General features: G+C 43.6%; 1 protein-coding gene across 1 annotated transcript; it reads left to right on the top strand.

The window, feature by feature from the left end:
• Positions 1–5,543: 5,543 nt before the first annotated feature.
• LOC116063135 (transient receptor potential cation channel subfamily M member 1-like) lies at positions 5,544–25,603 on the top strand. Its single transcript, XM_035999106.1, has 15 exons — positions 5,544–5,564; positions 11,715–11,744; positions 12,155–12,447; positions 13,221–13,449; positions 13,732–13,863; positions 15,483–15,620; positions 16,342–16,470; positions 17,093–17,344; positions 17,808–17,982; positions 18,842–18,862; positions 19,942–20,086; positions 21,149–21,354; positions 21,742–21,874; positions 24,184–24,737; positions 25,121–25,603. Exons 2-15 carry the CDS (start codon positions 11,739–11,741, stop codon positions 25,534–25,536), a joined length of 2,829 nt encoding a protein of 942 aa, XP_035854999.1. The 5' UTR covers positions 5,544–5,564; positions 11,715–11,738; the 3' UTR covers positions 25,537–25,603.
• The last annotated feature ends 2,385 nt before the right edge of the window (positions 25,604–27,988 follow it).

Genomic DNA, 27,988 nt, shown 5'->3' with positions numbered 1-27,988 from the left:
AGTACTACCAGCACGCCACGTTACTCTACATCACTACCAGCACGCCACATTACCCTACATCACTACCAGCACGCCACGTTACCCTACATCACTACCAGCACGCCACGTTACCCTACAGTACTACCAGCACGCCACGTTACCCTACAGTACTACCAGCACGCCACATTACCCTACATCACTACCAGCACGCCACGTTACCCTACATCACTACCAACACGCCACGTTACCCTACATCACTACCAGCACGCCACGTTACCCTACAGTACTACCAGCACGCCACATTACCCTACATCAATACCAGCATGCCACGTTACCCTACATCACTACCAGAATGCCACGTTACCCTACATCACTACCAGCACGCCACATTACCCTACATCACTACCAGCACGCCACATTACCCTACATCACTACCAGAACGCCACATTACCCTACATCAATACCAGCACGCCACGTTACCCTACATCACTACCAGAACGCCACGTTACCCTACAGTACTACCAGCACGCCACGTTACCCTACGGTACTACCAGCACGCCACATTACCCTACATCACTACCAGCACGCCACGTTACCCTACAGTACTACCAGCACGCAACGTTACCCTACATCACTACCAGCACGCCACGTTACCCTACATCACTACCAGAACGCCACGTTACCTTACAGTACTACCAGCACGCCACGTTACCCTACATCAATACCAGCACGCCACGTTACCCTACAGCACTACCAGCACGCCACATTACCCTACATCACTACCAGCACACCACGTTACCCTACATCACTACCAGCACGCCACGTTACCCTACAGTACTACCAGCACTCCACATTACCCTACATCAACACCAGCACGCCACGTTACCCTACATCACTACTAGAATGCCACGTTACCCTACAGCATTACCAGCACGACACATTACCCTACATCACTACCAGCACGCCACATTACCCTACATCACTACCAGCACGCCACGTTCTTGGTGCCGTAGGGCACGCCACGTACCCTACGGTACTACCAGAACGCCACATTACCCTACATCAATACCAGCACGCCACGTTACCCTACAGTACTACCAGCACGCCACGTTACCCTACAGTACTACCAGCACGCCACATTACCCTACATCACTACCAGCACGCCACGTTACCCTACAGTACTACCAGCACGCAACGTTACCCTACATCACTACCAGCACGCCACGTTACCCTACATCACTACCAGCACGCCACATTACCCTACATCACTACCAACACGCCACATTACCCTACAGTACTACCAGCACGCCACATTACCCTACATCACTACCAGAACGCCACGTTACCCTACAGCACTACCAACACGCCACATTACCCTACAGTACTACCAGCACGCCACGTTACCCTACAGCACTACCAGCACGCCACATTACCCTACATCACTACCAGCACGCCACGTTACCCTACAGCACTACCAGCACGCCACATTACCCTACATCACTACCAACACGCCACGTTACCCTACATCACTACCAGCACGCCACGTTACCCTACATCACTACCAACACACCACGTTACCCTACATCACTACCAACACGCCACGTTACGCTACAGTAGTACCAGCATGCCACGTTACCCTACATCACTACCAACACGCCACGTTACCCTACAGCACTACCAGCACGCCATGTTACCATACATCACTATCAACACACCACGTTACCCTACATCACTACCAACACGCCACGTTACGCTACAGTACTACCAACACGCCACGTTACCCTACAGTACTACCAGCATGCCACGTTACCCTACATCACTACCAGCACGCCACATTACCCTACATCACTACCAGCACGCCACGTTACCCTACATCACTACCAGCACGCCACATTACCCTACATCACTACCAGCACGCCACGTTACCCTACTTCACTACCAACACGCCACGTTACCCTACATCACTACCAGCACGCCACGTTACCCTACATCACTACCAACACGCCACGTTACCCTACATCACTACCAACACGCCACGTTACCCTACATCACTACCAACACGCCACGTTACCCTACATCACTACCAGCACGCCACGTTACCCTACATCACTACCAACACGCCACGTTACCCTACATCACTACCAACACGCCACGTTACCCTACATCACTACCAACACGCCACGTTACCCTACATCACTACCAGCACGCCACGTTACCCTACATCACTACCAGCACGCCACATTACCCTACATCACTACCAGCACGCCACGTTACCCTACAACAGTCATTCCCAAACTGTGGTCCGCGGACCACTAGTGGTCCGTTGAGGGTACTGCAGGTGGTTCGCGGAAAAGCAAAAATAAAATATAAAATAATAGTTTTTTAACCTTCATTTTACCAGGAAATTCCCATAAACAACTTTTTTATTTCTAACCCGGGTAGGCCTACTGTGTGTTCATTAAATGTGTACAGGGCCAGAGGGGCCAGAGGCAAAGAATGTTGTCATGATCCCATCACACACACAGCCTTTATAGGCAGTTTATATGAAACAAACTGTTTTAAATTATAAATGGAATGAATAAGGCCTATTATTATTTTAATTTCCAGTTAGTTTCTTGATCTCGTGTTTCTGAAGTGTTTTACGGATGTGCTGTCAAGTGGACAAACTCACACAGCCTACTTTTTGAGGACTTGTAAAACTCTGAAGATTAATAATCTCCTAAAATCACCAAAGGTTTTTAAATGTTGACTATATCCAAGTGTTCTTATTACTGTATATATTTAATACTCCATTGCTATGGAAGTCAGCCTGTTGTTCAGATGAACCTGATTATGTCCTCGGCTGCTTGAGTGAATAAATAAATGAAATATGTGGCAGCCGTTGTGTGCAGTAAACTTTCTTTTAACGAGCCTGTTGTGCTGATGAGATGAGGTGTTTGGACAGTTTCTCTTGTCGTGAAGAGTTATGAAAGAACAGCGTTGAGTTTTAACCTCTATGATGTCGTTGACATGTTTATCTGCAGATTACATTATATCACTAATCTTCACTAATCTTCATCTGCCTCACTCAGAACAGCTCTTAAAACATGCCCGTCACATTATTGTCAGATTAAAGTGCTGCTCCCCACTGCCGTTATTATTAGACATTATTATTATTATTATTATAATGTTCACACACTCAGCTCATCTGCCTGGGGGGTTAAACAAGTCCAATTAGAACAACCATGAGTCTGTAATCACTGACAGCTGCAGCGTTAATCACCAACACGGTCTCACGGCAGTTTGTGTAATTGTCACGTTATTTTTAATCTATTGATACGTGTACCACACGTTTATCTCGTTTGTTTCGTGGTGGCCAGCATGAAATGGGAACCATCTATTCAGAGGTTGGGTTTAGGAAAAGATGAACGGGGAAAGCAAACGCCGGGAGACGGCCGCGTGGCCGCGCGACAATAACGGGACGGTTGTGATTAGGGAAACTAAACGCCACACACGGGACGTGATGCCCGGTCTCCTGGGTGAAAGTCCTGTGTTGACCCATCCACCTCCCCAACCAACCTCCCTACGCGGATTTTCGGCTTTTCATACTGCTCCCTACCATTTTCGTGCTGTGATCACGAAATATATTCCCATTGAAATACATTACTTTACATTTTCATGCTGATCACCACAAAAAAAACGAGAAAAACGTCCCTGTGAAGACGAATCAATAGATTAAATAACGTGACCATTTCACGAACTGCCGTGAGACTGGGCTGGAATCACACGTGTATTTTATTTAGTCTCATTGAGATATACAATCTCTTTTTTAAGAGAGACCTGGCCAAGATAGCAGAACAAGTTAGTTACATAGACAACAACTTACAATCACAAAAGAGGCAAAGACAACTCAAGTGCATTTCAATGAAATAAAAGTGCCTTAATTAAAACATTTGCACGTGTGGATGGACTCATGTTCTATAACCTTTAAAGTCAACTGACATGTAGAGAGGGGAAGTCCCGCCCCTTCCTGTGTGGAGGAACAAACCCGACAGTCACTTAAGAAACCAGATCATCTTTAAGACGTCAGATCTTTTTAACTATTGTATTTAGATATATGTTTTGTTTTTGTATATTTCCGTGTGAATGTACTGTAAATGTTAAAGGTCCTATCCTGCACCCAGCGCAGCACAGAGCTCGACCCAAGTGTCTTTGCTAGTTTAAGACCGTCCAGCAGTCTTACAGGGAGGTGTGTTCAGGTGCATTCTGGGCGTGCTGGTCTTACAGGGAGGTGTGTTCAGGTGCATTCTGGGCGTGCTGGTCTTACAGGGAGGTGTGTTCAGGTGCATTCTGGGCATCACTGTACAAGCTACAGGGAGACTAGCCTTCAGTAACCTATCACTGAACAAGCTACAGGCATCATCTGTTTGTTTTGCTGTTTGTCTCCTGCAGAAGTTGGGACCGGCCAACACGCTACACTTTGTGGTCAGAGACGTGAAAAAGGTGAGTTTCGTGACTTCTTAACATGTTTAATCCTTGTGTTGTTTTCTAAATGTCTTTCTGTGAAATATGGGTTTCTTTGTTACTACCTTGTTTTAATTACCCAAAAATAACAGATGACTCCATACAACAGAAGATCTGATCTCTACTGTCTGTGAATTTTGGGTGTTTTGTTAAATTTCATTATTAGTCTAAAAAATTCATAATTTCTGCTTTTTTAACTCCAGGATTAGATATAATTTCCTATAAATGAGGTTTATTATTGATCATGAATTCCAAAAATAAGTGTAAAACTAGTAATAAGTTGGTGTTAGTGTGACATGGTAGTGAAAGGAAGTGTAAAACGGGGTGAAAATGGGCTAAAAACATTGAAAAAAGCACCAAAAGGGTCGAAAAAATGTCAGCAAAACTGAAAATTTTCAGTTGTGACGACAAGTGCACGGTCCAATGGAAGACAACACAAGGGTTTAAGGGTTTTTATGAATACTGAGATAAATGTTGTGTTAGTAGTGACTGTAGTGTGTTCAGGGGCTGTTAGTAGTGACTGTGGTGTGTTCAGGGGCTGTTAGTAGTGACTGTGGTGTGTTCAGGTGCTGTTAGTAGTGACTGTAGTGTGTTCAGGGGCTGTTAGCAGTGACTGTGGTGTGTTCATGTGCTGTTAGTAGTGACTGTGGTGTGTTCAGGTGCTGTTAGTAGTGATTGTGATGTGTTCAGGTGCTGTTAGTAGTGACTGTGGTGTGTTCAGGTGCTGTTAGTAGTGACTGTGGTGTGTTCAGGTGCTGTTAGTAGTGACTGTAGTGTGTTCAGGTGCTGTTAGTAGTGACTGTAGTGTGTTCAGGTGCTGTTAGTAGTGACTGTGGTGTGTTCAGGGGCTATTAGTATTGACTGTGGTGTGTATTTCAGGGGAATCTCCCCCCAGACTACCAGATCACGCTGATCGATATCGGCCTGGTGTTGGAGCTCCTCATGGGCGGAGCTTACCGCTGCAACTACACCCGCAAGACCTTCAGAACGCTGTACAACAACCTCTACGGCCTCAAGAGAGTGAGTACTACACATAATACTACATATACTACTACTACAACAACCTGTACGGCCTCAAGAGAGTGAGTACTACACATAATACTACATATACTACTACTACAACAACCTGTACGGCCTCAAGAGAGTGAGTACTACACATAATACTACATATACTACTACTACAACAACCTGTACGGCCTCAAGAGAGTGAGTACTACACATAATACTACATATACTACTACTACAACAACCTGTACGGCCTCAAGAGAGTGAGTACTACATATAATAATACATATACTACTACTACAACAACCTGTACGGCCTCAAGAGAGTGAGTACTACATATAATACTACATATACTACTACTACTACAACAACCTCTATGGCCTCAAGAGAGTGAGTACTACACATAATACTACATATACTACTACTACTACAACAACCTCTATGGCATAGGTCACTAACAGGTGGACCGCGGTCCGGATCCAGACCTAGAAGCCGTCCCATACGGACCAGGACAAAAACAAAAGATTATGAATTAAAACCTGACGGGGCGCTTCTATTTTAATATGCACAGCTTTTGTAGTCTTTACGGTAGTGGTTTAGTGGATGAGGAAACGCACAGACCAATTGCATATGAGTTAAGCCATCCCACGTGATACCACTCAGCCAATGAAGTCTTTGCATTCCGGGCGGGAAACATTGGGACTCTACAGTGCAGACAGATGAGAGAGTTAGAAGCAAGTTACACAGGAAAAGAAAGTCGGATTAAAAAGATAGCGATACATGTAGAAAACAAAGGGAGCGAAAACAGACGAATGAGACGGAGAAAGGGAGCGAAACAGACGAAGGGAGACGGAGATAGAGAGAGATACAGACAAAGGGAGCGAAACAGATGAGTGAGACGGAGAAAGGGTAACAGAGAAAAATAAGGAACAAATGGCACTCTCCAAAAAAAGAAAAGTGGACAGTGAAAACGGAGAATACAAACGGAGCATTTAATCCAGAATGGACAGACTCATTTCTGTTCATACTTCCCAATGGGAGCACTAAACCAGTGTGTCTCATATGTGCAGAAACCGTGGCACTTATTAAAGGTGGCAATGTGAAACGCCATTATGAGACAAAACAAAGGTTTTGAACAAACATACCCAGTCAAATCTGAATTGAGATCACAGAAAATAAGTAGTCTCAGAGCCCAATATGACCAGTCCACCAGGATCCTGAGCCACACATTCACTGCCCAACAACGTGCTCTGGAGTGTTCCCTCAGAGTTTCTTGGATTTTGGGTAAACACAAAAAGCCATTTACAGATGGAGGGGTTGTCAAAGAATGCATGAGTGCAGTAGCTGAAACACTACTTGAGGGAAAACAAAAAAATGAGCTTTGTGATAAAATAAAGCAAATTCCCATGTCAGCATCATCTGCCACAAAGAAAAGTGAAATATTAACTCAGGATGTGCTAACCCAGCTAGATGAAGCCATGCATAAGGCACCATGTGTAGGCTTAGCTGTGGATGAGTCCACTGACATATGTGACAATGCTCAGCTGGTAGTGTATGCCAGGTTTTTCAACACTGACCAGAAAACATTCTGTGAAGACATGTTAGGTGTCACTCCCTTCAGACCAGTACAAGAGGAGAGGATATCTACCTGGCCATTAAGGAGATGCTAACAAAAAAGAGGAATAGAGCCAAAACAAGTGGTTTCAATAACCACAGATGGAGCCCCTTCTATGATAGGGAAAGAAAAAGGAGCTGTAGCAAGACTGAAAGGGGACAATCCTGAGCTGTTTTCTTACCATTGCATCATTCATCAATCTGTGCACAGAGGGTGCCTCCCTGTCAGATGAGCATGCTGAGGTGATGAATACAATGATGAAAATGATAAATTTTCTCAGGGCATCCTCTTCCTACCAACATCGCATGCTTAGGGAATTCCTCAGAGAAGTTGATGCCAATGCTGATGATCTTTTGCTGCACAACAATGTGAGATGGCTCAGCAAAGGCAGGGTGCTAGAGCGCTTTTGGTCCATCAGGAGGGAATTAGCATTTTTTTTGGCAGAGCTAAGCAGTCAGAAGGCAACACAGTTTTCTCTCTTTTTAGAAAATGAGAAATGGATGGATAATGTAGCCTTTTTGGTTGATATCACGTCACATCTGAATGAATTGAATTTGAGGCTACAGGGCAAGGACAATTCAATTTGTGAACTGATGATACCTGTTCGCTCCTTTCAGAGGAAACTTGAAGTGTTCAAGGAAGACCTGCAGGGAGACTGTGTACACTTCCCAGCAGTGCAGGAACAGGTTCAGGGACAGAGAGATTTGTCTTCTTTTGTTGATTTTATTGATAAGCTGATTGTAAACTTCAGCAACCGTTTTGACAGCTTCAGCTTTGGAGAGCAGCTCACCATGTTCATTCAGAACCCATTTCTGATCACAGATGTCAGGGGGTTCTCAAAGGAAGTCACACAGCACTTTAAATGGGTAAATGCTGAGTCTCTCCAGATGCAATTGGTTGATCTCCAAGCAGATGTGGCCCTGAAAGAGCACTTTGTAAGAACTGACCCTTCCACTTTCTGGCTCCAAATGGTCCCTGAGACTGCTTTCCCAGGTCTGAGGAAAGTAGCCCTAAACATCTTGACCATGTTTGGCTCCACATACAACTACAGGGCAGCTTTCTCCACAATGAACATAATTAAAGGTAAATATCGTTCCAGGCTCACCAATGAGCACCTTCACGTGTGTATGAGAATGGCCCTGACTCCATTCAAGCCCAGGTTTAAAATCCTGGCAAGACAGGCTAAAGCTCAATTCTCTCACTGAGCAAAAACATGGGGGAGTGGGATCTGAGGGGAAGAAAGTGATACTCTAAAACTATTCAATTGTTAAGATCTGTTGAGATTTATTATTTGTAAAACTGGTTGAGACTGTTGAGTTAATATGTGAAACAGAAATGGAAAAATTCAGACTTTTCCTCCCTTTATATTATTTTTCCAAAGTTAAACACTTTTTTTGAAAATGCACAATTTTCACATTTTATGTATTTTCTCTTATTTTGAAATTCAGCCCTAGTTTTATTTAGTTAATGAGAGAACATCATACATATACATATATTTGTTATACAGTCATACATATATGTTTAGTTCTATGTTATGTAACAATAAATATTGTCAACAAGTTTTTGAATTGTACTGAATTAATTTGATTTGACGGTCAGTTATTGATTACATTCAGATGTTGATACAACTACTAGGCTACTTAAATATATATAACACTAAATTGTTAGACATTATGATCTTCCGGACCTTTGCTTCAAAACATTTTCTCTAACTGGACCTTTTTAAAATTTAGTTGAATACCCCTGCTCTACAGCATCAAGAGAGTGAATACTACACATAATACTACATATACTACTACTACAACAACCTCTACGGCCTCGAGAGTGAGTACTACACATAATACTACATATAATATTACTACAACAACTTCTACGGCCTCAAGAAAGTGAGTACTACATATAATACTACATATACTATTACTACAGCAACCTGTACGGCCTCAAGAGAGTGAGTACTACATATAATACTACATTCAGTCAGCTGCCTTTCTACACCTTCTCTCTTCTTTTGCCCTCTCACTCTCTCCTTCACCACCCACTCACAAAGCTGGCAACCACTTAGATCTCATATTCACCAGAAACTGCTCTACAGCCAACCTCACTGTTACTCCACTCCATACCTCAGACCATTTCTTCATCTCTTACTCTCTCCCGCTCTCCCAAGCTCACAACCATATCTCAAGAGACACCATACCTGTCCGCCGTAATATTCGTTCACTCTCTCCTTCTTCTCTGGCGGCATGTACTTTATCAACCCTCCCTCCATCCGACTCTTTCTTACTCATGTCTCCCAAAGCTGCCACAGACACTCTCTTCTCTACTCTATCCTCCTCTCTCGCCTCTCTCTGCCCTCTTACTTCACGACAGGCTCGCAAATCCTCCCCAGCTCCATGGTTATCTGACTCAGTACGTGCTGAAAGATCAACTATATGGGCAGCGGAAAGGAAATGGCAGAAATCTAAACACCCAGATGATCTGCTTACCTATCAGTCTCTTCTTTCCTCCTTCGCTGCCTCTATTTCTGCAGCCAAAAGCTCTTTTTATCAAACCAAAATTGAATCCTCTTTCTCGAACCCCAAAAAACTTTTTTCCATCTTCTCTAACCTCCTAGATTCCCCCAGTCCACCTCCTCCCTCCTCCCTCCTACCAACCCACTTTGTCAACTACTTTGTAAAAAAGATAGATGACATACGCTCTTCATTCTCAACCACACCTCCTGAAATCACCTTACCATCCATCACTTCCAGTACTCTTTCCTCTTTCACCCCTTTATCTCCAAACCAAATTCTTACTTTGATTACCTCTGCCCGCCCAACCACCTGCCCCCTGGATCCTATCCCTTCTCACCTTCTCCAGTCCATTGCTCCGGACCTCCTTCCTTTCCTCACCCATCTCATCAACATCTCCTTGTCAACTGGCTGTTTCCCCGATGCTCTCAAAGAGGCAAGAGTGACCCCACTGCTCAAAAAACCAACACTCGACTCCTCTGATGTAAATAACTACAGACCCGTCTCCCTTCTTCCATTTCTATCTAAAACTCTTGAGCGTGCCATTTATAATCAACTCTCTACCTATCTCCACCAGAACAACCTTCTTGATCCCCACCAGTCTGGCTTCAAGGCTGGCCACTCAACAGAAACTGCCCTCCTTGCTGTCACTGAGCAGCTTCACATCGCTAGAACAACCTCTCTCTCTTCCATTATCATCCTTCTGGATCTTTCTGCTGCCGTTGACACAGTGAACCACCAGATCCTCATTTCGACACTCCGAAATCTGGGTGTCTCAGGCTCTGCGCTCTCATTACTCACATCTTACCTGACAGACCGAACCTACCGGGTAACCTGGAGAGGATCTAGCTCAGAACCTTGCCCACTCAAAACTGGGGTTCCTCAGGGATCAGTCCTGGGTCCCCTCCTCTTCTCTCTGTACACCAACTCTCTCGGGTCTGTCATTCAGTCGCACGGCTTTTCTTATCACAGCTACGCAGATGACACCCAACTAATTCTCTCCTTTCCTGAGTCTGAAACTCAGGTAGCAGCACGTATCTCAGCCTGTCTGACTGACATCTCTTCTTGGATGTCCACACACCATCTGAAACTCAACCTCGACAAGACTGAGCTCCTTTTCCTTCCAGGGAAGGGCTCTCCTACCCAAGACCTGACTATAACAATTGACAACTCTATAGTAGTCCCCACCCAGACTGCTAGAAACCTGGGTGTAACACTTGACGACCAACTCTCCTTCACTGCTAACATTGCTGCAACTACCCGATCGTGTAGATACATGCTGCATAACATCGGAAGGATACGTCCCCTTCTAACGCAGAAGGCGGCTCAGGTTCTGGTTCAGGCTCTAGTCATCTCACGTCTAGACTACTGCAACTCCCTCCTGATTGGCCTGCCTGCATGCTCCCTCCTGATTGGCCTGCCTGCATGCTCCCTCCTGATTGGCCTGCCTGCATGTGCCATCCGACCCCTGCAGCTCATTCAGAATGCAGCGGCTCGACTTGTCTTCAACCTCCCCAAGTTCTCTCACACTACACCGCTCCTCCGCTCTCTTCACTGGTTACCAACTGCTGCCCGCATCCGCTTCAAGACACTAGTACTCTCATACAGGGCCACGAACGGATCAGCCCCGGCTTACATCCAGGACATGGTCAAACCATATACCCCAACCCGCCCACTTCGTTCTGCATCAGCCAACCTGCTTGCTGCCCCCCCACATCGAGGGAGAACTAATCACTCAACCAAATCCCGACTGTTCACTGTCCTGGCTCCCAAATGGTGGAACGAGCTCCCCATCGATATCAGGATGGCCGAAAGCCTACACATCTTCCACCGAAGGCTAAAAACGCATCTCTTCTGACTACACCTCGGATAAAAAAAAAGATTCTTGAACCTGCCCTTTCATTTGTCTCTTTGTAGCTTTGCCTATCTAAATCTACCGTATTTACTCTTACTACTTGTTGTCTGGAGTTTGAACCTTCACAGTTGAAAGCACTTAATTGTAAGTCGCTCTGGATAAAAGCGTCAGCTAAATGACATGTAATGTAATAATGTAATGTAATTTCTGGAACAATAAACTGATCCTGTTCATATTCCTTCTCTTACAGCCGAAAGCTCTGAAGCTTCTTGGAATGGAGGTATGTTGTTTTTAATATTTCCTGCTGTAGTTCAGAAATACTGAGTACCAATGTCATACCAGCATGTTAAAAATACATATATTAACATATGTTATAACAGCTGTATACCACTATCCCGGTATGGATGTGATATGATTTCTATCTCTGTCGTTCGGTCTAGCTCACAGAACTTTATTTAATTATCCAGTTTGACAGCGAGTCACAACCGCAAAAGAACAGACGCGTTTTTGTCACTTTTTAAAAAATTGTCTATTTTTTGTGCAAATATATAATCGGAAGAAAACAGGGAATTTAATCCTGAATGGACGGATTTGTGTGATTTATACTCCAACACCTATGTTTGATCTGAAATTGGTGAAAAATAAATCAAGATATGAAGAAGTGCATGATGGTGGTGACCTCTGCTTTAGGACGACGAGCCGCGTGCAAAGGGGAAAGGAAAGAAGAAGAATAAGAAGGAAGAGGAAGTAGACATTGACGTGGACGACCCCGAGGTTAGCCGCTTCCAGTACCCATTCCACGAGCTGATGGTGTGGGCCGTGCTCATGAAGCGCCAGAAGATGGCGCTGTTCCTGTGGCAGCGCGGCGAGGAGGCCATGGCCAAGGCCCTGGTGGCCTGTAAGCTCTACAAGGCCATGGCCCACGAGTCCTCGCAGAGCGAGCTGGTAGAGGACATCTTCCAGGACCTGGAGAACAACTCCAAGTTAGACACACACACACACACACACACACACACACACAATCAGAGACACACACACACACACACACACACAGAGACACACACACACACAGACACAAACACAGACACACAGACACAGACACACACATACACACACAGAGAGACACACACACACACACACACACACAGACACACACACACACACACACACACACATACACACACACAATCAGAGACACACACAGATACACACACACACAATCAGAGACACACACACACACACACACACACAGAGAGACACACACAGAGAGACACACACACACACACACACACACACACACACACACACACACACACACACAGACACACACACAGAGAGACACACACACACACACACAGACACACACACACACAGAGACACACACTCTCAACAGGAGTGTATGTTGTGCGTCGGTTTGTGTGTGTATGTTGTGTGTCTGTTTGTGTGTGTGTGTGTGTATGCTGTGCGTCTGCAGGGAGTTTGAACAGTATTATGTATTCTGTTTGTGTGTGTATGTGTGTGTCTGTTTGTGTGTGTATGTTGTGTATTCTGTTTGTGTGTGTGTGTTGTGTGTCTGCAGGGAGTTTGAACAGTATTGTGTGTTCTGTTTGTGTGTGTGTGTGTGTTGTGCGTCTGCAGGGAGTTTGAACAGTATTGTGTGTTCTGTTTGTGTGTGTGTGTGTGTGTGTGTTGTGCGTCTGCAGGGAGTTTGAACAGTATTGTGTATTCTGTTTGTGTGTGTGTTGTGTGTCTGCAGGGAGTTTGGTGCGCTGGCCTACGAGCTCTTGGATCAGTCGTACAAACACGACGAGCAGGTGGCCATGAAGCTGCTGACGTACGAACTGAAGAACTGGAGTAACTCCACGTGTCTGAAGCTGGCGGTCGCAGCCAAACACCGAGACTTCATCGCTCACACCTGCAGCCAGATGTTGCTCACCGACATGTGGATGGGCTGTCTGAGGATGGGCAAGAGCAACAGTCTCAAGGTAACGTTACGGCAAACACAAGGGATACAACAGCTACAAAAACGGCTAAAATGTCACTTCTAACAAGCGATTAAAAATGGACAGAAAAGCGCCAAAATCATCAACATCTAATGACAGAAATGTTCCTATGTCCTGTGTGTGTGTGTGTGTGTGTGTGTGTGTGTGTGTGTGTGTGTGTGTGTGTGTCTCTGTGCGTATTGTTATGTATTTGGAAGTTCTCTTCTGTGGTAGTAGACACATGTTAATAACTGGTGTAAATTAAAATGATATGTGCGTGTGCAGGTAATTTTAGGGATCGTCTTCCCTCCTTCCATTCTCCTCATGGACTTCCGTGTCGGAGACGAAGCATCGTACCATTCGTCCAAACAGAATGAAGACGGCAAACCCAAAGATGATGACAACAAATCCAGCAAGGTAAGAACCACTTTCATCTTCAACGTCAAGCTACAGGCCCCTATCCTGCACCCGGCGCAGCACAAAGCCCGACCCAAGTGTCTCTGCTAGTTTAAGACCGACCCAGTTGTCAGTTTAAATAGCAAATGCACCTGCACCCATCTGGGGCCCATGGCTGGTCTTACAGGGAGGTGTGTTCAGGTGCGTTCTGGGCGTGCTGGTCTTACAGGGAGGTGTATTTAGGTGCATTCTGGGCGTGCTGGTCTTACAGGGAGGTGTGTTCAGGTGCATTCTGTTGATCTTACAGGGAGGTGTGTTCAGGTGCATTCTGGGCGTGCTGGTCTTACAGGGAGGTGTGTTCAGGTCCATTCTGGGAGTATTGCTATCTTGAGGCAGTGGGAAGTGATCGCACCATTGACCAACAAAAACCTGGTCTAAAGTCAATAACGCAGCATTTCATTGTTATTTTAACAGAGCATTAGTAAAATGCTCCTAGGCTCGTGCACAGCGCATGCACACTATGCTTGTTACACACACAGGGATGCACAGCAGCACACACACACACACACACACACACACACACACACACACACACACACACACACAATAAAAATATTACGGTGCAGATCCTCCATCATAATAGCAATGCTCCAAGGTCCAAACGCGCCTGGCTTTTAAAGGGAATGGGAGATGATCTCTGATTGGTTGATTGCATGTTACGCCCAAAACACCCCTCTGATTAATGAAGACACTAAGTACAACCCTTTAGAACCATGCACCCGGCACACGGACCCTTTTTATCTGCCGTCAAACTAGCAAAAGTGGATATGGCCCTAAACACACCTGCACCAGGCGCTTCACGCCGTGACCTCAGATCGTTAAAATAGGGCCCTGAGTGCGTAGTTTCTGTCTCCCCCATGAGGAATTCTAATTAATGACAACAACACTGTCGGAGCATCCGCATGATACAAATCTGCTGTGATCACCCCCTGGCCCTGATTGGTCTATCTGAACAGTTAGACACCCCCCATGGCCCTGATTGGTCCATCTGAACAGTTAGACACCCCCCTGGACCTGATTGGTCCATCTGAACAGTTAGACACCCCCCTGGCCCTGATTGGTGCATCTGAACAGTTAGACACCCCCCCTGGCCCTGATTGGTCCATCTGAACAGTTAGACACCCCCCTGGCTCTGATTGGTGCATCTGAACAGTTAGACACCCCCCTGGACCTGATTGGTCCATCTGAACAGTTAGACACCCCCCTGGCCCTGATTGGTGCATCTGAACAGTGAGCACTCCAGGCTGTAGGTGGAGCCAGAGGAGCTGGAATTATTTTAATGACCTGCTTCATGTAGTTCTACTGGAACATAGGGTCAGTTTCAGCAGATATGACAGAAAGGTAGTTTATAAGTCTTATACTGCATCTTTAAGTAACTTTATAAATGTAACGGACGTTCATTAATATTTAAAAGTAATGCATGAAGCTCTCAGTGTTAGTTTACTCTTAGAGTGATTTAGGTTCCAGAAATCTTTCACCACTTTTTCCCTGAAATATCACGACTGTTTTAATGACATTTTTCATTTCGTTACCTTGATTGTTAGTTTTGAGCAGTTTGAGTGATGGGGAGTTTGTTTCAGGACGGCGCCTCCACCTTGGACGCCACGTCAAAGAAAGGAGATGAAGAAGAAGAGCAGAAGAAGAAGAGGAAGACTCCCATTGGGAAGAAGATCTACGAGTTCTACAACGCTCCCTTCACCAAGTTCTGGTTCAACACGGCAAGATCTCTATATATCTATCTGTCAGAAACCATCCCCCTAACCCTAACCCAAGATCTCTATAGCTATATATATAACTATACACTGTATTACAATATCTCTATATATATCTAATGTCAGAAACCATCCCCCTAACCCTAACCCTAACCCAAGATCTCTATAGCTATATATATAACTATACACTGTATTACAATATCTCTATATATATCTAATGTCAGAAACCATCCCCCTAACCCTAACCCTAACCCAAGATCTCTATAGCTATATATATAAACTATACACTGTATTACAATATCTCTATGTCTATATACTGTCAGAAACCTGTCTCACTGTAACCATGGTGATCATTAGGATTAACAGTTCCTAATAGTCCTTTTTCACGGCAGACATGTTGACATGTCCTAGTAGGAACAGCCCAGGTGTGTTCAGACCATTAATGATGGCTGCGTTCCCCTTAGGAGAGGTCCTGGTGTTGTTCATGCTGACTCACTGAAATAGCTTACTGGGACACTAGATGGAACTGAGCCACCGTTAAGGTTATCAATCTCAGCTGGGCTCTTCCTGCTATGACAAGTCAACATGTCTGCTGTGAAAAAGCTCCATAGGACCAGTCCACCAGTTGCTTTTTGATGTTTTTTAATGCTGTTGTTGCTTGTTCAGAAACAGATTGATAATCAAAGTCTGTGTGTGTGTGTGTGTGTGTGTGTGTGTGTGTGTGTAGATCTCCTACCTGGTGTACCTTGCCTTGTATAATTACATCATTCTGGTGAAGATGGAGCGATGGCCATCTCTGCAGGAGTGGATCGTCATCTCTTACATCATCACTCTGGGTCTGGAGAAAGTCCGACAGGTAACCACGGAGACGCACCTGAACCCAGCCTTGTTTTGGATGCTTTTTTTCCGAATATTTTTGCCTTTTTGTCAACGTATTTTCAAGGCCTTTTTACAATATTTTAGTCTCTTTCTTTGTCATTTTTTTGACATTTTTGTTGTTGATTCCCATGAATTACTGTAGAAATTTGTCGCATTTTTGTAGCTTTTTCCATTGCTTTTGTCACTTCTTTGGTCACATTTCTTTGACATTTTTGACGCTTTGTTATTGCCTTTTTTTTCAATGTTACATTCAACATTTTTGTTGCATATTTTTCGACTACTCGACTTTTATTTGCCACTTTTGTCGGCGTTTCATCTTTTCCTAAAACCTTGTGGATATTGCAAAAACTTTTGCCGACAAAAGTGGCAAATAAAAGTTGAAAGAAAAGCTGAAAGTAGTCGAGAATTAAGCAACAAAAATGTTGAATGACATTGAAAAGAAAGGCAATAACAAAGTGTCAAAAATGTCAAAGAAATGTGACCAAAGAAGTGACAAAAGCAATGGAAAAAGCTACAAAAATGCGACAAATTTCTATAATAATTCAGGTTAATAGACAACAAAAATGTCAAAAACATAACCCGGCTGTGATTGGTTGCAGATTCTGATGTCGGAGCCGGGGAAACTGAAGCAGAAGATCAACGTGTGGCTGGAGGATTACTGGAACATCACAGACCTGGCGGCCATCTCCGTCTTCCTGCTGGGTCTGCTGCTGCGCCTGCAGAGCGAGCCGTCGCTCGGCTACGGACGCGTCATCTACTGCGTCGACATCATCTTCTGGTACATCCGCGTGCTCGACATCTTCGGAGTCAACAAGTACCTGGGTCCCTACGTCATGATGATCGGCAAGATGGTACGCCCACAAATATGCGCCAGTTATATGCCGGTTATACTCCAGTTATACTCCAGTTATACTCCGGTTATACTCAGTTATACTGCAGTTATACTCAGTTTTACTCCAGTTATACTCCAGTTATACTCCAGTTTTACTCCAGTTATACTCTGGTTATACTCCAGTTATATGCCCGTTATACTGCAGTTATACTGCGGTTATACTCCGGTTATACTCAGTTATACTGCAGTTATACTCCAGTTATACTCCGGTTATACTCCGGTTATACTCAGTTATACTGCAGTTATACTCAGTTTTACTCCAGTTATACTCCAGTTATACTCCAGTTATACTCCAGTTTTACTCCAGTTATACTCTGGTTATACTCCAGTTATACTCCAGTTATATGCCAGTTATACTGCAGTTATACTCAGTTATACTCCAGTTGTCACTGTGTGATTAAAGTGTGAACTGTCTCGTGCAGATGGTCGACATGCTGTACTTCGTGGTCATCATGCTGGTGGTGCTGATGAGTTTCGGCGTGGCGCGGCAGGCCATCCTTCACCCTGATGAGGAGCCAACCTGGCGGCTGGCCAGAAACATCTTCTACATGCCGTACTGGATGATCTACGGAGAGGTGTTCGCCGACTCCATAGACCGTAAGACTAGAGTTCATAGTAAGACTCCCGGCACTTCCTGTTTCCTTTGTTTCATTTCATTTCCTTTGGTTTCCTGATTGTTCACCGACTCCATAGACCCTGAGACTAGAGTTCATAGTAGGACTTCAGTCCATCAGTCCGTCTTCTTAAGCCCCGCCCCTTCCTGTGCTTTTTTCAAAGTTTTTTAAATTTTTGTCAGGTTTTTTCTCTCTCTCCTCACCCAGAATATGGGAGAAAAAGCAAAATAAAAAAAATAAAATTTTCATCAACACAAACTTGTCAAAAAAAGTGTCTTTTCTTTGTGATTTATTTGACATATAGGCTTACTTGGCTCAACAACTGACACATTATAACATATGCATTCATCATAATTTTAAAATGACTTGGTAGCAATGGGCCCCATGATGAAGTTCCGCCCCCACTGTACTGAGAGTCTAGCTTTGCCCCTGGTCCCGCCCCTTCCTGTGTGTACATCCCGCCCCTTCATGTGTGTAAGTCCCGCCCATACTTGTGTGTAAGTCCCGCCCCGTCATGTGTGTAAATCACGCCCCTTATTGTGTGTAAGTCCCGCCCCTTATTGTGTGTAAGTCCCGCCCCTTATTGTGTGTAAGTCCCGCCCCTTCCTATATCCACCGTGGGACTTTTGATCCCGTTTGAATTGAGAATACAGATGTTGTCCTGATGTTTGTTAGTCCAAATTAACACTGAGTTTATTTTAAAGTAAAATAAAATAAAATAAATAATTTGTTTTGTAAATCAACGTTTTTTTTCTTGTTTTCTTGAACAGATTGTTCATGTTTCTGTTATTGATTATTGATTATTCTCTCTCTTCTGTTTCTCTCTGACTGTTGATGGACAGTTTACGCGATGGAAATCAATCGTAAGTACAGAGGTTAAACTTTAATATTTGGGGGGTTTACTCTCCACCAATCAGAGAGGCCGGTTGTTTCAATATTGGGGGTGAATTATAACGGGGGCCTGAGGCAAAAAACACTTAATTTCCTGCTTTCTGGTGAATAGTTCTGCATAAATTTATAGTGCAGTCGTGACATGACACTGTCATAACTATGACATGACACTGTCATATCTATAACATGGCACTGTCATATCTATAACATGACACTGTCATATCTATAACATGACACTGTCATATCTATAACATGACACTGTCATATCTATAACATGGCACTGTCATATCTATGACATGACACTGTCATAACTGACATGACACTGTCATAACTGACATGACACTGTCATAACTATGACATAACACTGTCATAACTGACATGACACTGTTCATGACAGTGTCATGTCATAGTTATCTATGACATGACACTGTCATGAACGTGTCATAAACATTATAAACAAGTCATAAACGTTTATGACTTCTGTCATTAAGTGTCATTTGTTTTTTGTCATGACAAGTTGACATTGTTTGGGTTGTCTTGACATTAATCAAAGTTACCAGAAGATGTGTTGGTCATGACAACTTGACATAATGTCATCCTGTTTAATGTCAAGTTGTCTTAATAAGGACACTCCAAAGATTTAATGTCAACTTGTCATGACCAACACATCTTCTGGTAATGTCACTTTGATTAATGTCAAGTTGTCACAATCAAGACAACCCAAACAATGTCAACTTGTCATGACAAAAATCAAATGACACTTAATGACAGGTCATAAACGTTTATGACTTGTTTATAATGTTGATGACACATTCATGACAGTGTCATGTCATAGTTATGACAGTGTCATGTTATAGTTATGACAGTGTCATGTCACGATTATGTCGATACCTTCAAGTAAAGTGTAACCAAATATTATTATTGATTAATCACTCATACAAAGAGACTCCAGGGTTATAATAATAATAATAATAATAATAGTATAATAATATAATATGATAATAGTATAATAATACAGCTGCTGATACTGAGCGTGTTGTTTGTGTGTCAGCTCCGTGTGGAGACAACATGTACGATGAGGATGGGAAGAAGCTTCCTCCGTGTATCCCCGGTGCCTGGCTCACGCCCGCCATCATGGCGTGCTACCTGCTGGTCGCCAACATCCTGCTGGTCAACCTGCTCATCGCTGTCTTCAAGTCAGTAACACACAGAGAAACATCTACATACTAGTCCCAACCTGTCTCCAAGTCAGTAACAAAAACCTACAAACTTACCCAAAAAAGAAAAATATCTAAAACCTCTCCAAAGTCAGTATCTCCCACCTCACATCTATAAAACATTTCAGAAAACTGACTAAACTCACCCTAACGGTTGCTAAACTCCAGCAGACTCCATGTAAATAATCAGTAGTTTTATCATCGTAAAACACACTTTATTCAAAGTGGACAGAAATTAAATATAGCTACCAAAAGCCGTCTTGGTTCATCTTTCCACTGTTCCAACAATCACCACTCTGGTTTGGTTGAAATAAACCCTTAATTCACCCATTTAAATGTGGAGATATGCTGGATCATAATCACTAAAAGTAGTGATTCCACGTTGGGGGGGAGGACGGGTCAAACAACAGGACTTTCACCCAGGAGACCGGGGTTAGTGTCCCACATGTCAAGTTTCCTAAAGTGGCTTTCTTCTTTTCCGTCCCGTTCTTCCCGCGTGTCACGGAACCGTAAGCCCACCCACGACATTTTCCTAAACTTAAGGGGCCATATTTATTTAACGGAATTCTGTGAAATCAGGTTGATATCTCCACATGTAAATGGGTGAATTAAGGGTTTATTTCAACCAAACCAGAGTGGTGATTGTTGGAACAGTGGAAAGATGAACCAAGACGGCTTTTGGTAGTTTGATTTAGTTTCTGTCCACTTTGAATGAAGTGTGTTTTACGATGATAAAAGTCCTGATTATTTACATGGAGTCTGGTGGGTTTGGTGATGGTGATTTCGGGGTTTCATGTTAAACTAAAAGGATCTTACTCTTTAACTAAAAGCTCTATCTCTGTAGGGATCCATCCCATAATGTTGTCAGACACTTAGAATAATAATCTGAGTCTGTCAGCAGCAACAACAGAACTTTTAGTGACTAACTGATGCTGAACATTAGTCCTGTAGGGTTACATTACAGCTTGGTTCAGGGCTGCAGGTTACAGCGTTCTCACTCAGCACTGGACTATTTTTTTTCTCGCTTTTTTGTCTCCATAGCAACACGTTCTTCGAGGTGAAGTCCATCTCCAACCAGGTGTGGAAGTTCCAGCGCTATCAGCTGATCATGACGTTCCACGACCGTCCCATCCTGCCGCCACCGCTCATTGTCTTCCCGCACATCTTCATCGTGCTGCGAAGAATCTGCTGCCGCTGCCGCAGACGCCGGACGGACGGAGACGGCCACGACCACGAGAGGCGCCTACGTAAGATATTATATACATATATATATATATATATATATATATATACTATAGGGAGACTGAGAGTGCCTACGTAAGATCTTTATTCATTATTTTTCATTAATGTTTCATAACCTTTATAACTAATGTTGACGTTAGACATCACTCCTTAAGAGCTGCTTCACTGATCAATGTTTCCTTAGATATTAGATATAATATATATAGTATATAGTATATATAGAGACATAGTATATAGTATGTATAGTATATAGGATATATAGTATATATAGAGATGTAGTATATATAGAGATATAGTATATAGTATATATAGAGATATAGTATATATAGTATGTATAGAGATATAGTATATATAGTATATATAGAGATATAGTTTGTTATTGTGTTTTTCAGAGCTGGTTCTGAGCGCCGAGGAGCTCAAGAGTCTTCATGAGTTCGAGGAGCAGTGTGTCGAGGAATATTTCAGAGAGAAAGAAGACGAGAAACAATCGTCCAACAACGAGAGAATCAGAGTCACATCTGAGAGGTCAAACATACTCCTTATACATTCATATTAACATTTATACATTCATATTAACGTTTATACCTTCATATTAACGTTTATACCTTCATATTAACGTTTATACATTCATATTAACATTTATACATTCATATTAACGTTTATACCTTCATAGTAACATTTATACCTTCATATTAACGTTTATACATTCATATTAACGTTTATACCTTCATATTAACGTTTATACCTTCATATTAACGTTTATACATTCATATTAACATTTATACATTCATATTAACGTTTATACCTTCATAGTAACGTATACATTCATATAACGTTTATACCTTCATATTAACGTTTATACCTTCATATTAACGTTTATACCTATACATACCTTCATATTAACATTTATACCTTCATATTAACATTTATACCTTCATATTAACGTTTATACATTCATATTAACGTTTATACATTCATATTAACGTTTATACCTTCATATTAACGTTTATACATTCATATTAACATTTATACCTTCATATTAACATTTATACCTTCATATTAACATTTATACCTTCATATTAACATTTATACATTCATATTAACGTTTATAGGTTCATATTAACATTTATAACGAGAGAATCAGAGTCACATCTGAGAGGTCAAACGTACTCCTTACACATTCATATTAACGTTTATACATTTAAAGCCAGCCGTCCAAAGATGCTTTTTCCCAAAGTTCTTCTCCCTTTTTTGCAACGTTTTTGGTCATTTGCTGTTTTCATGCACACGTTTTGGTCCGATATCCGCCCCACCTTTATGTCAGGTTTCAGCAGGACCAAATGCGAGACTCTTCCAGGCTGAAGTCCAGACAAACATGCTTTATTATGACTTTTTATTTATTATGACTCTACAACTTAGAAACTTACAACCACAAATCTACAAACTCAGACAGGACAAACGGAGAGACGGACCGACAAACAACAGAGGAACAGAGGGGTGTAGAAATACACAGACCTATAGACCTTTTTCACAGCAGACATGTTGACATGTCATAGTAGGAACAGCACAGGTGTGTTCAGACCATTAATGATGGCTGCGTTCCACTTAGGAGAGGTCCTGGTATTGTTCATGCTGACTCACTGAAATAGCTTACTGGGACACTAGATGGAACTGAGCCATCGTTAAGGTTATCAATCTCAGCTGGGCTCTTCCTGCTATGACAAGTCAACATGTCTGCTGTGAAAAAGGTCCATTAACAGGAAGACAGAGGACTGGACGAGACCAACAAGACAATTATTGGGAACAGGTGAGAGCAGCAACGGAGGGAAACTAACAAGGCAGGAAGTGCAGACCATATAAGGGGATGGGCGGAGACAAAGACACATGACAGACAGGTAACTACAGAGCACATGGGAAATAGCAACAAGCACAAAACACAACACAATATACAAAATGGCCACCAGGGTGGCACAGAGGCAGTCAGTCACAGCAGGATCCTGACATTTGTCGCTCTTTTCAAAGTTTTTGTTAGGTTTTTACTGTATGATTGATCCATTTTTTGCACTTTGTTTTGACGTAATTTCGTAGGATATTATGGGAAATGTTCTGCAAACGTTTTGTTTCAGGGTGGAGAACATAACATAACATAATTCTACGTTTTTTCAAACATTTCTTTCAATTTCCAAAGTTTTTTGTATAATTTTTGATGCCTTTTTTAGGTAATTTCATGGAATATCATACGACATGTCTATAACCCTGTATATGAGAGTAGTCCTTACCTTACCTGTTCCTCTGTGTGTTTCAGAGTAGAGAACATGTCTATAACCCTGTAGATGAGAGTATGTCGTCCTTACCTTGTTGTCCTTACCTTGTTGTCCCTACCTTGTTGCCCCTACCTTGTTGTCCCTACCTTGTTGTCCCTACCTTGATGTCCTTACCTTGTTGTCCTTACCTTGTTTTCCTTACCTTGTTGTCCCTACCTTGTTGTCCCTACCTTGTTGCCCCTACCTTGTTGTCCCTACCTTGTTGTCCCTACCTTGATGTCCTTACCTTGTTGTCCTTACCTTGTTTTCCTTACCTTGTTGTCCCTACCTTGTTGTCCCTACCTTGTTGCCCTTACCTTTTCTGTTCCTATGTGTGTTTCAGGGTGGAGAACATGTCTATAACCTGTAGATGAGAGTATGTTGCCCCTACCTTGTTGTCCCTACCTTTTTGTCCCTACCTTGTTGTCCCTACCTTGTTGCCCCTACCTTGTTGTCCCTACCTTTTTGTCCCTACCTTGTTGTCCCTACCGTGTTGTCCTTACCGTACCTGTGTTCCTCTGTGTGCTTCAGGGTGGAGAACATGTTCATGCGTCTGGAGGAAGTGAACGAGCGTGAGCACTCGATGAAGGCGTCTCTGCAGACGGTGGATCTGCGTCTGGCTCAGTTGGAGGATCTCTCCGGCAGGATGGCGACAGCTCTTGAGAAACTGGCCGGCCTGGACCGCGCCGAGCTGGTCCGGTCCAGAGGCTCGTCGGTGTGCGAGCCGGCCGCTCTGCTGCGGCATGGCAGCCTCAGCAGCGCCGACGGCTACAGCCTTTACCGGTACCAGCTGGAGCATGACGACCACGGCTCCGTGGCCGGAGACGTGGAGGGAACCGACAGGAAGCTAGCGCCAAGTCCAGAGGGAACAGAGAGGAAGCTACCACCGAGTCCAGAGGGAACAGACAGGAAGCTACCGCCAAGTCCAGAGGGAACAGAGAGGAAGCTACTACCGAGTCCAGAGGGAACAGAGAGGAAGCTACCACCGAGTCCAGAGGGAACAGACAGGAAGCTACCGCCAAGTCCAGAGGGAACAGACAGGAAGCTACTGCCAAGTCCAGAGAGAGCGGCTGGAAACACAACAGGTAGGACGGTTTAAAAGGAGGAAAAAGGGACAAAAACATATTTTTTTCAAGGTGTAAAAACGGATGAAAGCGGCAAAAATTTTGGGATTTAAAAAGGGATTTTATCGTAAACCTACATTTTGGAACTCATCCTAGGCCGTGCATCCGATCTGTACAAAATTTGGTAAATACCAGCTCCAGACCAACCTGACAAAAAGATATCAAAAGAATTTTGCTCTGTTTAGAAATGCAGAAATTACGTACGAACAAATTTGTGTAGCTAGCTACGAAAACACAAACTTTTGCATATCTCGGCCAAATTAAATGCTAAATGCTAAAAACTCCTTTAAACTGACTCAGTTCTTAATGTAAACATAAACCTCTTTCCTGTTTCCTGTTTCCAGGGGACGTGAAGGAGTTCGGCTTGACTTTGGAGGTGCGAGGACGGACGGAGAGGACGCGGTCTCTGTCCAGCGTGGACATCCTGATTTCGCCATGCGACGCCGAACACAGACCCGATGTGAAAACCCGTCTGGAGGCAGCGTCGTCCTTCCCTCTGGAGAGGGCAAAGGTCACGCAGTATTTATCTTCTCTGTGCCTCAGCGGCGCCGCCCACAGGTCTCCCAGACAGGAAGTGGAGGAAGGAGTGTCCACGCCGCCCGGCGGGGAACAGCAGGGGGAGGAGGAGGACAGGAAGTACCCGACAATGCGCTCCAAGAGTCTGAACGCCAACCCGAGGAAGGCGAAGAAGGAGAGCGAGGAGACGCGGCGCTCAGCCGGCAGCGTCACAGAACTCCGACCCGCTGATCCTCAACATTAGTCACCTGACAGGGTCCCACCTCTCCTCGCTCCTCAAGGAGACCATGCCAAATAAAGGGACAACGGTGAAAAAAAGCACCAAGAAAGTCTGAAAGTGACATGAGAGTTTTTTGGGCGTTTCTGCTCAACCAAAAGAACTGCGAGGTAGCAGCAACTAGGGCTAGCAGCAACTAGGGCTAGCAGCAACTAGGGCTGAGCAACTAGGGCTAGCAGCAACTAGGGCTAACTCAGGTTCAGGTTACTTTATTGGTACCCGTAGGTAAACTACGTTTACAGTCTAAGAGACAGGACATCCTTAAAACATCGTAGACCACCACATAACATGCAACACACAAAACATTAAAACATATCAAACAGACAGTAGAACATGTATAAGAAACGACTTGTGCGTTGTGTGCAGTAATTCAACAGTTTGTTTAACAGAGAGATTGCCGGTGTTTTTAAATCTTGTCGCTCTACAACCCGGGACTAGTAGCCTCTGTCGAGAGGGGAGATACTGGAAGTCCCTATTCAAAGGGTTTAGGCTATCTTCTAAGATGGCCATAGCTATCAGCTGTAGTTGTTAATGTGTAGGCTATCTTCTAAGATGGCCGTAGCTATCAGCTGTAGTTGTTAATGTGTAGGCTATCTTCTAAGATGGCCGTAGCTATCAGCTGTAGTTGTTAATGTGTAGGCTAGCTTCTAAGATGGCCATAGCTATCAGCTGTAGTTGTTAATGTGTAGGCTATCTTCTGAGATGGCCGTAGCTATCAGCTGTAGTTGTTAATGTGTAAGCTGTCTTCTGAGATGGCCATAGCTATCAGCTGTAGTTGTTTAGGTGTAGGCTATCTTCTAAGATGGCCGTAGCTATCAGCTGTAGTTGTTAATGTGTAGGCTATCTTCTGAGATGGCCATAGCTATCAGCTGTAGTTGTTAATGTGTAGGCTATCTTCTAAGATGGCCGTAGCTATCAGCTGTAGTTGTTTAGGTGTAGGCTATCTTCTAAGATGGCCGTAGCTATCAGCTGTAGTTGTTAATGTGTAGGCTATCTTCTAAGATGGCCATAGCTATCAGCTGTAGTTGTTAATGTGTAGGCTAGCTTCTAAGATGGCCATAGCTATCAGCTGTAGTTGTTAATGTGTAGGCTATCTTCTGAGATGGCCATAGCTATCAGCTGTAGTTGTTAATGTGTAAGCTATCTTCTGAGATGGCCATAGCTATCAGCTGTAGTTGTTAATGTGTAGGCTATCTTCTAAGATGGCCATAGCTATCAGCTGTAGTTGTTAATGTGTAGGCTATATTCTAAGATGGCCATAGCTATCAGCTGTAGTTGTTTAGGTGTAGGCTATCTTCTAAGATGGCCGTAGCTATCAGCTGTAGTTGTTAATGTGTAGGCTATCTTCTGAGATGGCCATAGCTAACTGCTGTAGCACAGTATGCTTCGTGGAACAAAGATTGCACATTTGGAGAGTATTTTAGGAGGTGTCTGTTGAACTAACTCTTTGGATAAAAACGTCTGGACTTTTCTGGGAAAGGCGACAAAAATGTATAAAAAAAGGTGACAAAAATGTCTGGGAAAAAACTATTTAGTCTATTTAGAAAAAAATGTAAATTGTGTTATATTTGTGTTTGTTCCAGAGTTAGTTTCTGCAGATCTTATCAGTGAAACATCTCACAAACTTTAAGAAAACGTTATCTATGATTGGACCAGAGAAACAAGACGCTGGGATGTTCCAGAGTTCCTGAAATGTTCCTGAAAAAGTCCCTGATTCAGAGAGAGAGAAAAGAGACAAAAACTTTGAAAAGACAGAAACAGAAATATCAAAGCATCAGCATTTTTTTTAGTCACATCTTTTTTGGGAAGAAAAAGCCGACCAGGGGTCTTTTAGAGCTGTTGAAAGACTGGCAGCATTTGATGCAGAGATAAAAAAAAAATGTGGAGAACCAGGAAATATGCTTTTAAAGTTGCCGGGGAGGAAAATGTGGGTTCACCAGAGCCGGCTAGAACGTATCCGGTCCCCTCAGCAAGCTTTCAGCTGTTCTTGTCGCTTACAGAATTCAGATTTTTTTATGTTTTTGGCCATTTTTCTCCCGTAGATGTCGACTTCTTTGTCACTTGTTTCAGTGTTGTTTCTCGCCATTTTGTTTCTTATTATCTTCTTTACTCGTTGTGACTGCCAAGCGTTTGCCTATCCTGCCTATCCTGCCTGAGCCAGGGCCGGCCCTGCGCTTCACAACCACGTCATACGAGAAAGGAAACCGTACGGAGCTCACCATCATTCCAACAGGAAGCCCCCGGTCATATCACAACACTATCTTTCTGTCGGCACCTTCTCCGTGTTTTCTTGTTGTTATGGAAACGGCAGGTCTGGCTGCTCCGCTTGTCATCGGTCGGCTGTCAAAAAAGCTGCTCCACGACGGGCATTACTTTCAGAAAAGTTGAACTTTTTCAAACTTTAAAAAGATGCTCTGAG

Source organism: Sander lucioperca, chromosome 3 (assembly GCF_008315115.2).
Source record: "Sander lucioperca isolate FBNREF2018 chromosome 3, SLUC_FBN_1.2, whole genome shotgun sequence".
Taxonomy (NCBI): domain Eukaryota; kingdom Metazoa; phylum Chordata; class Actinopteri; order Perciformes; family Percidae; genus Sander; species Sander lucioperca.
The sequence above is the reverse complement of the archived record's forward strand: the minus strand, read 5'-3'. Positions and strand labels throughout refer to the sequence as shown.

Coding starts and splice junctions, on each gene's coding strand:
- LOC116063135 (XM_035999106.1), top strand. Junction 13,450..13,731: donor GCAAGAGCAACAGTCTCAAG/GTAACGTTACGG, acceptor GTGCGTGTGCAG/GTAATTTTAGGGATCGTCTT. Junction 21,355..21,741: donor CGACCACGAGAGGCGCCTAC/GTAAGATATTAT, acceptor TGTGTTTTTCAG/AGCTGGTTCTGAGCGCCGAG.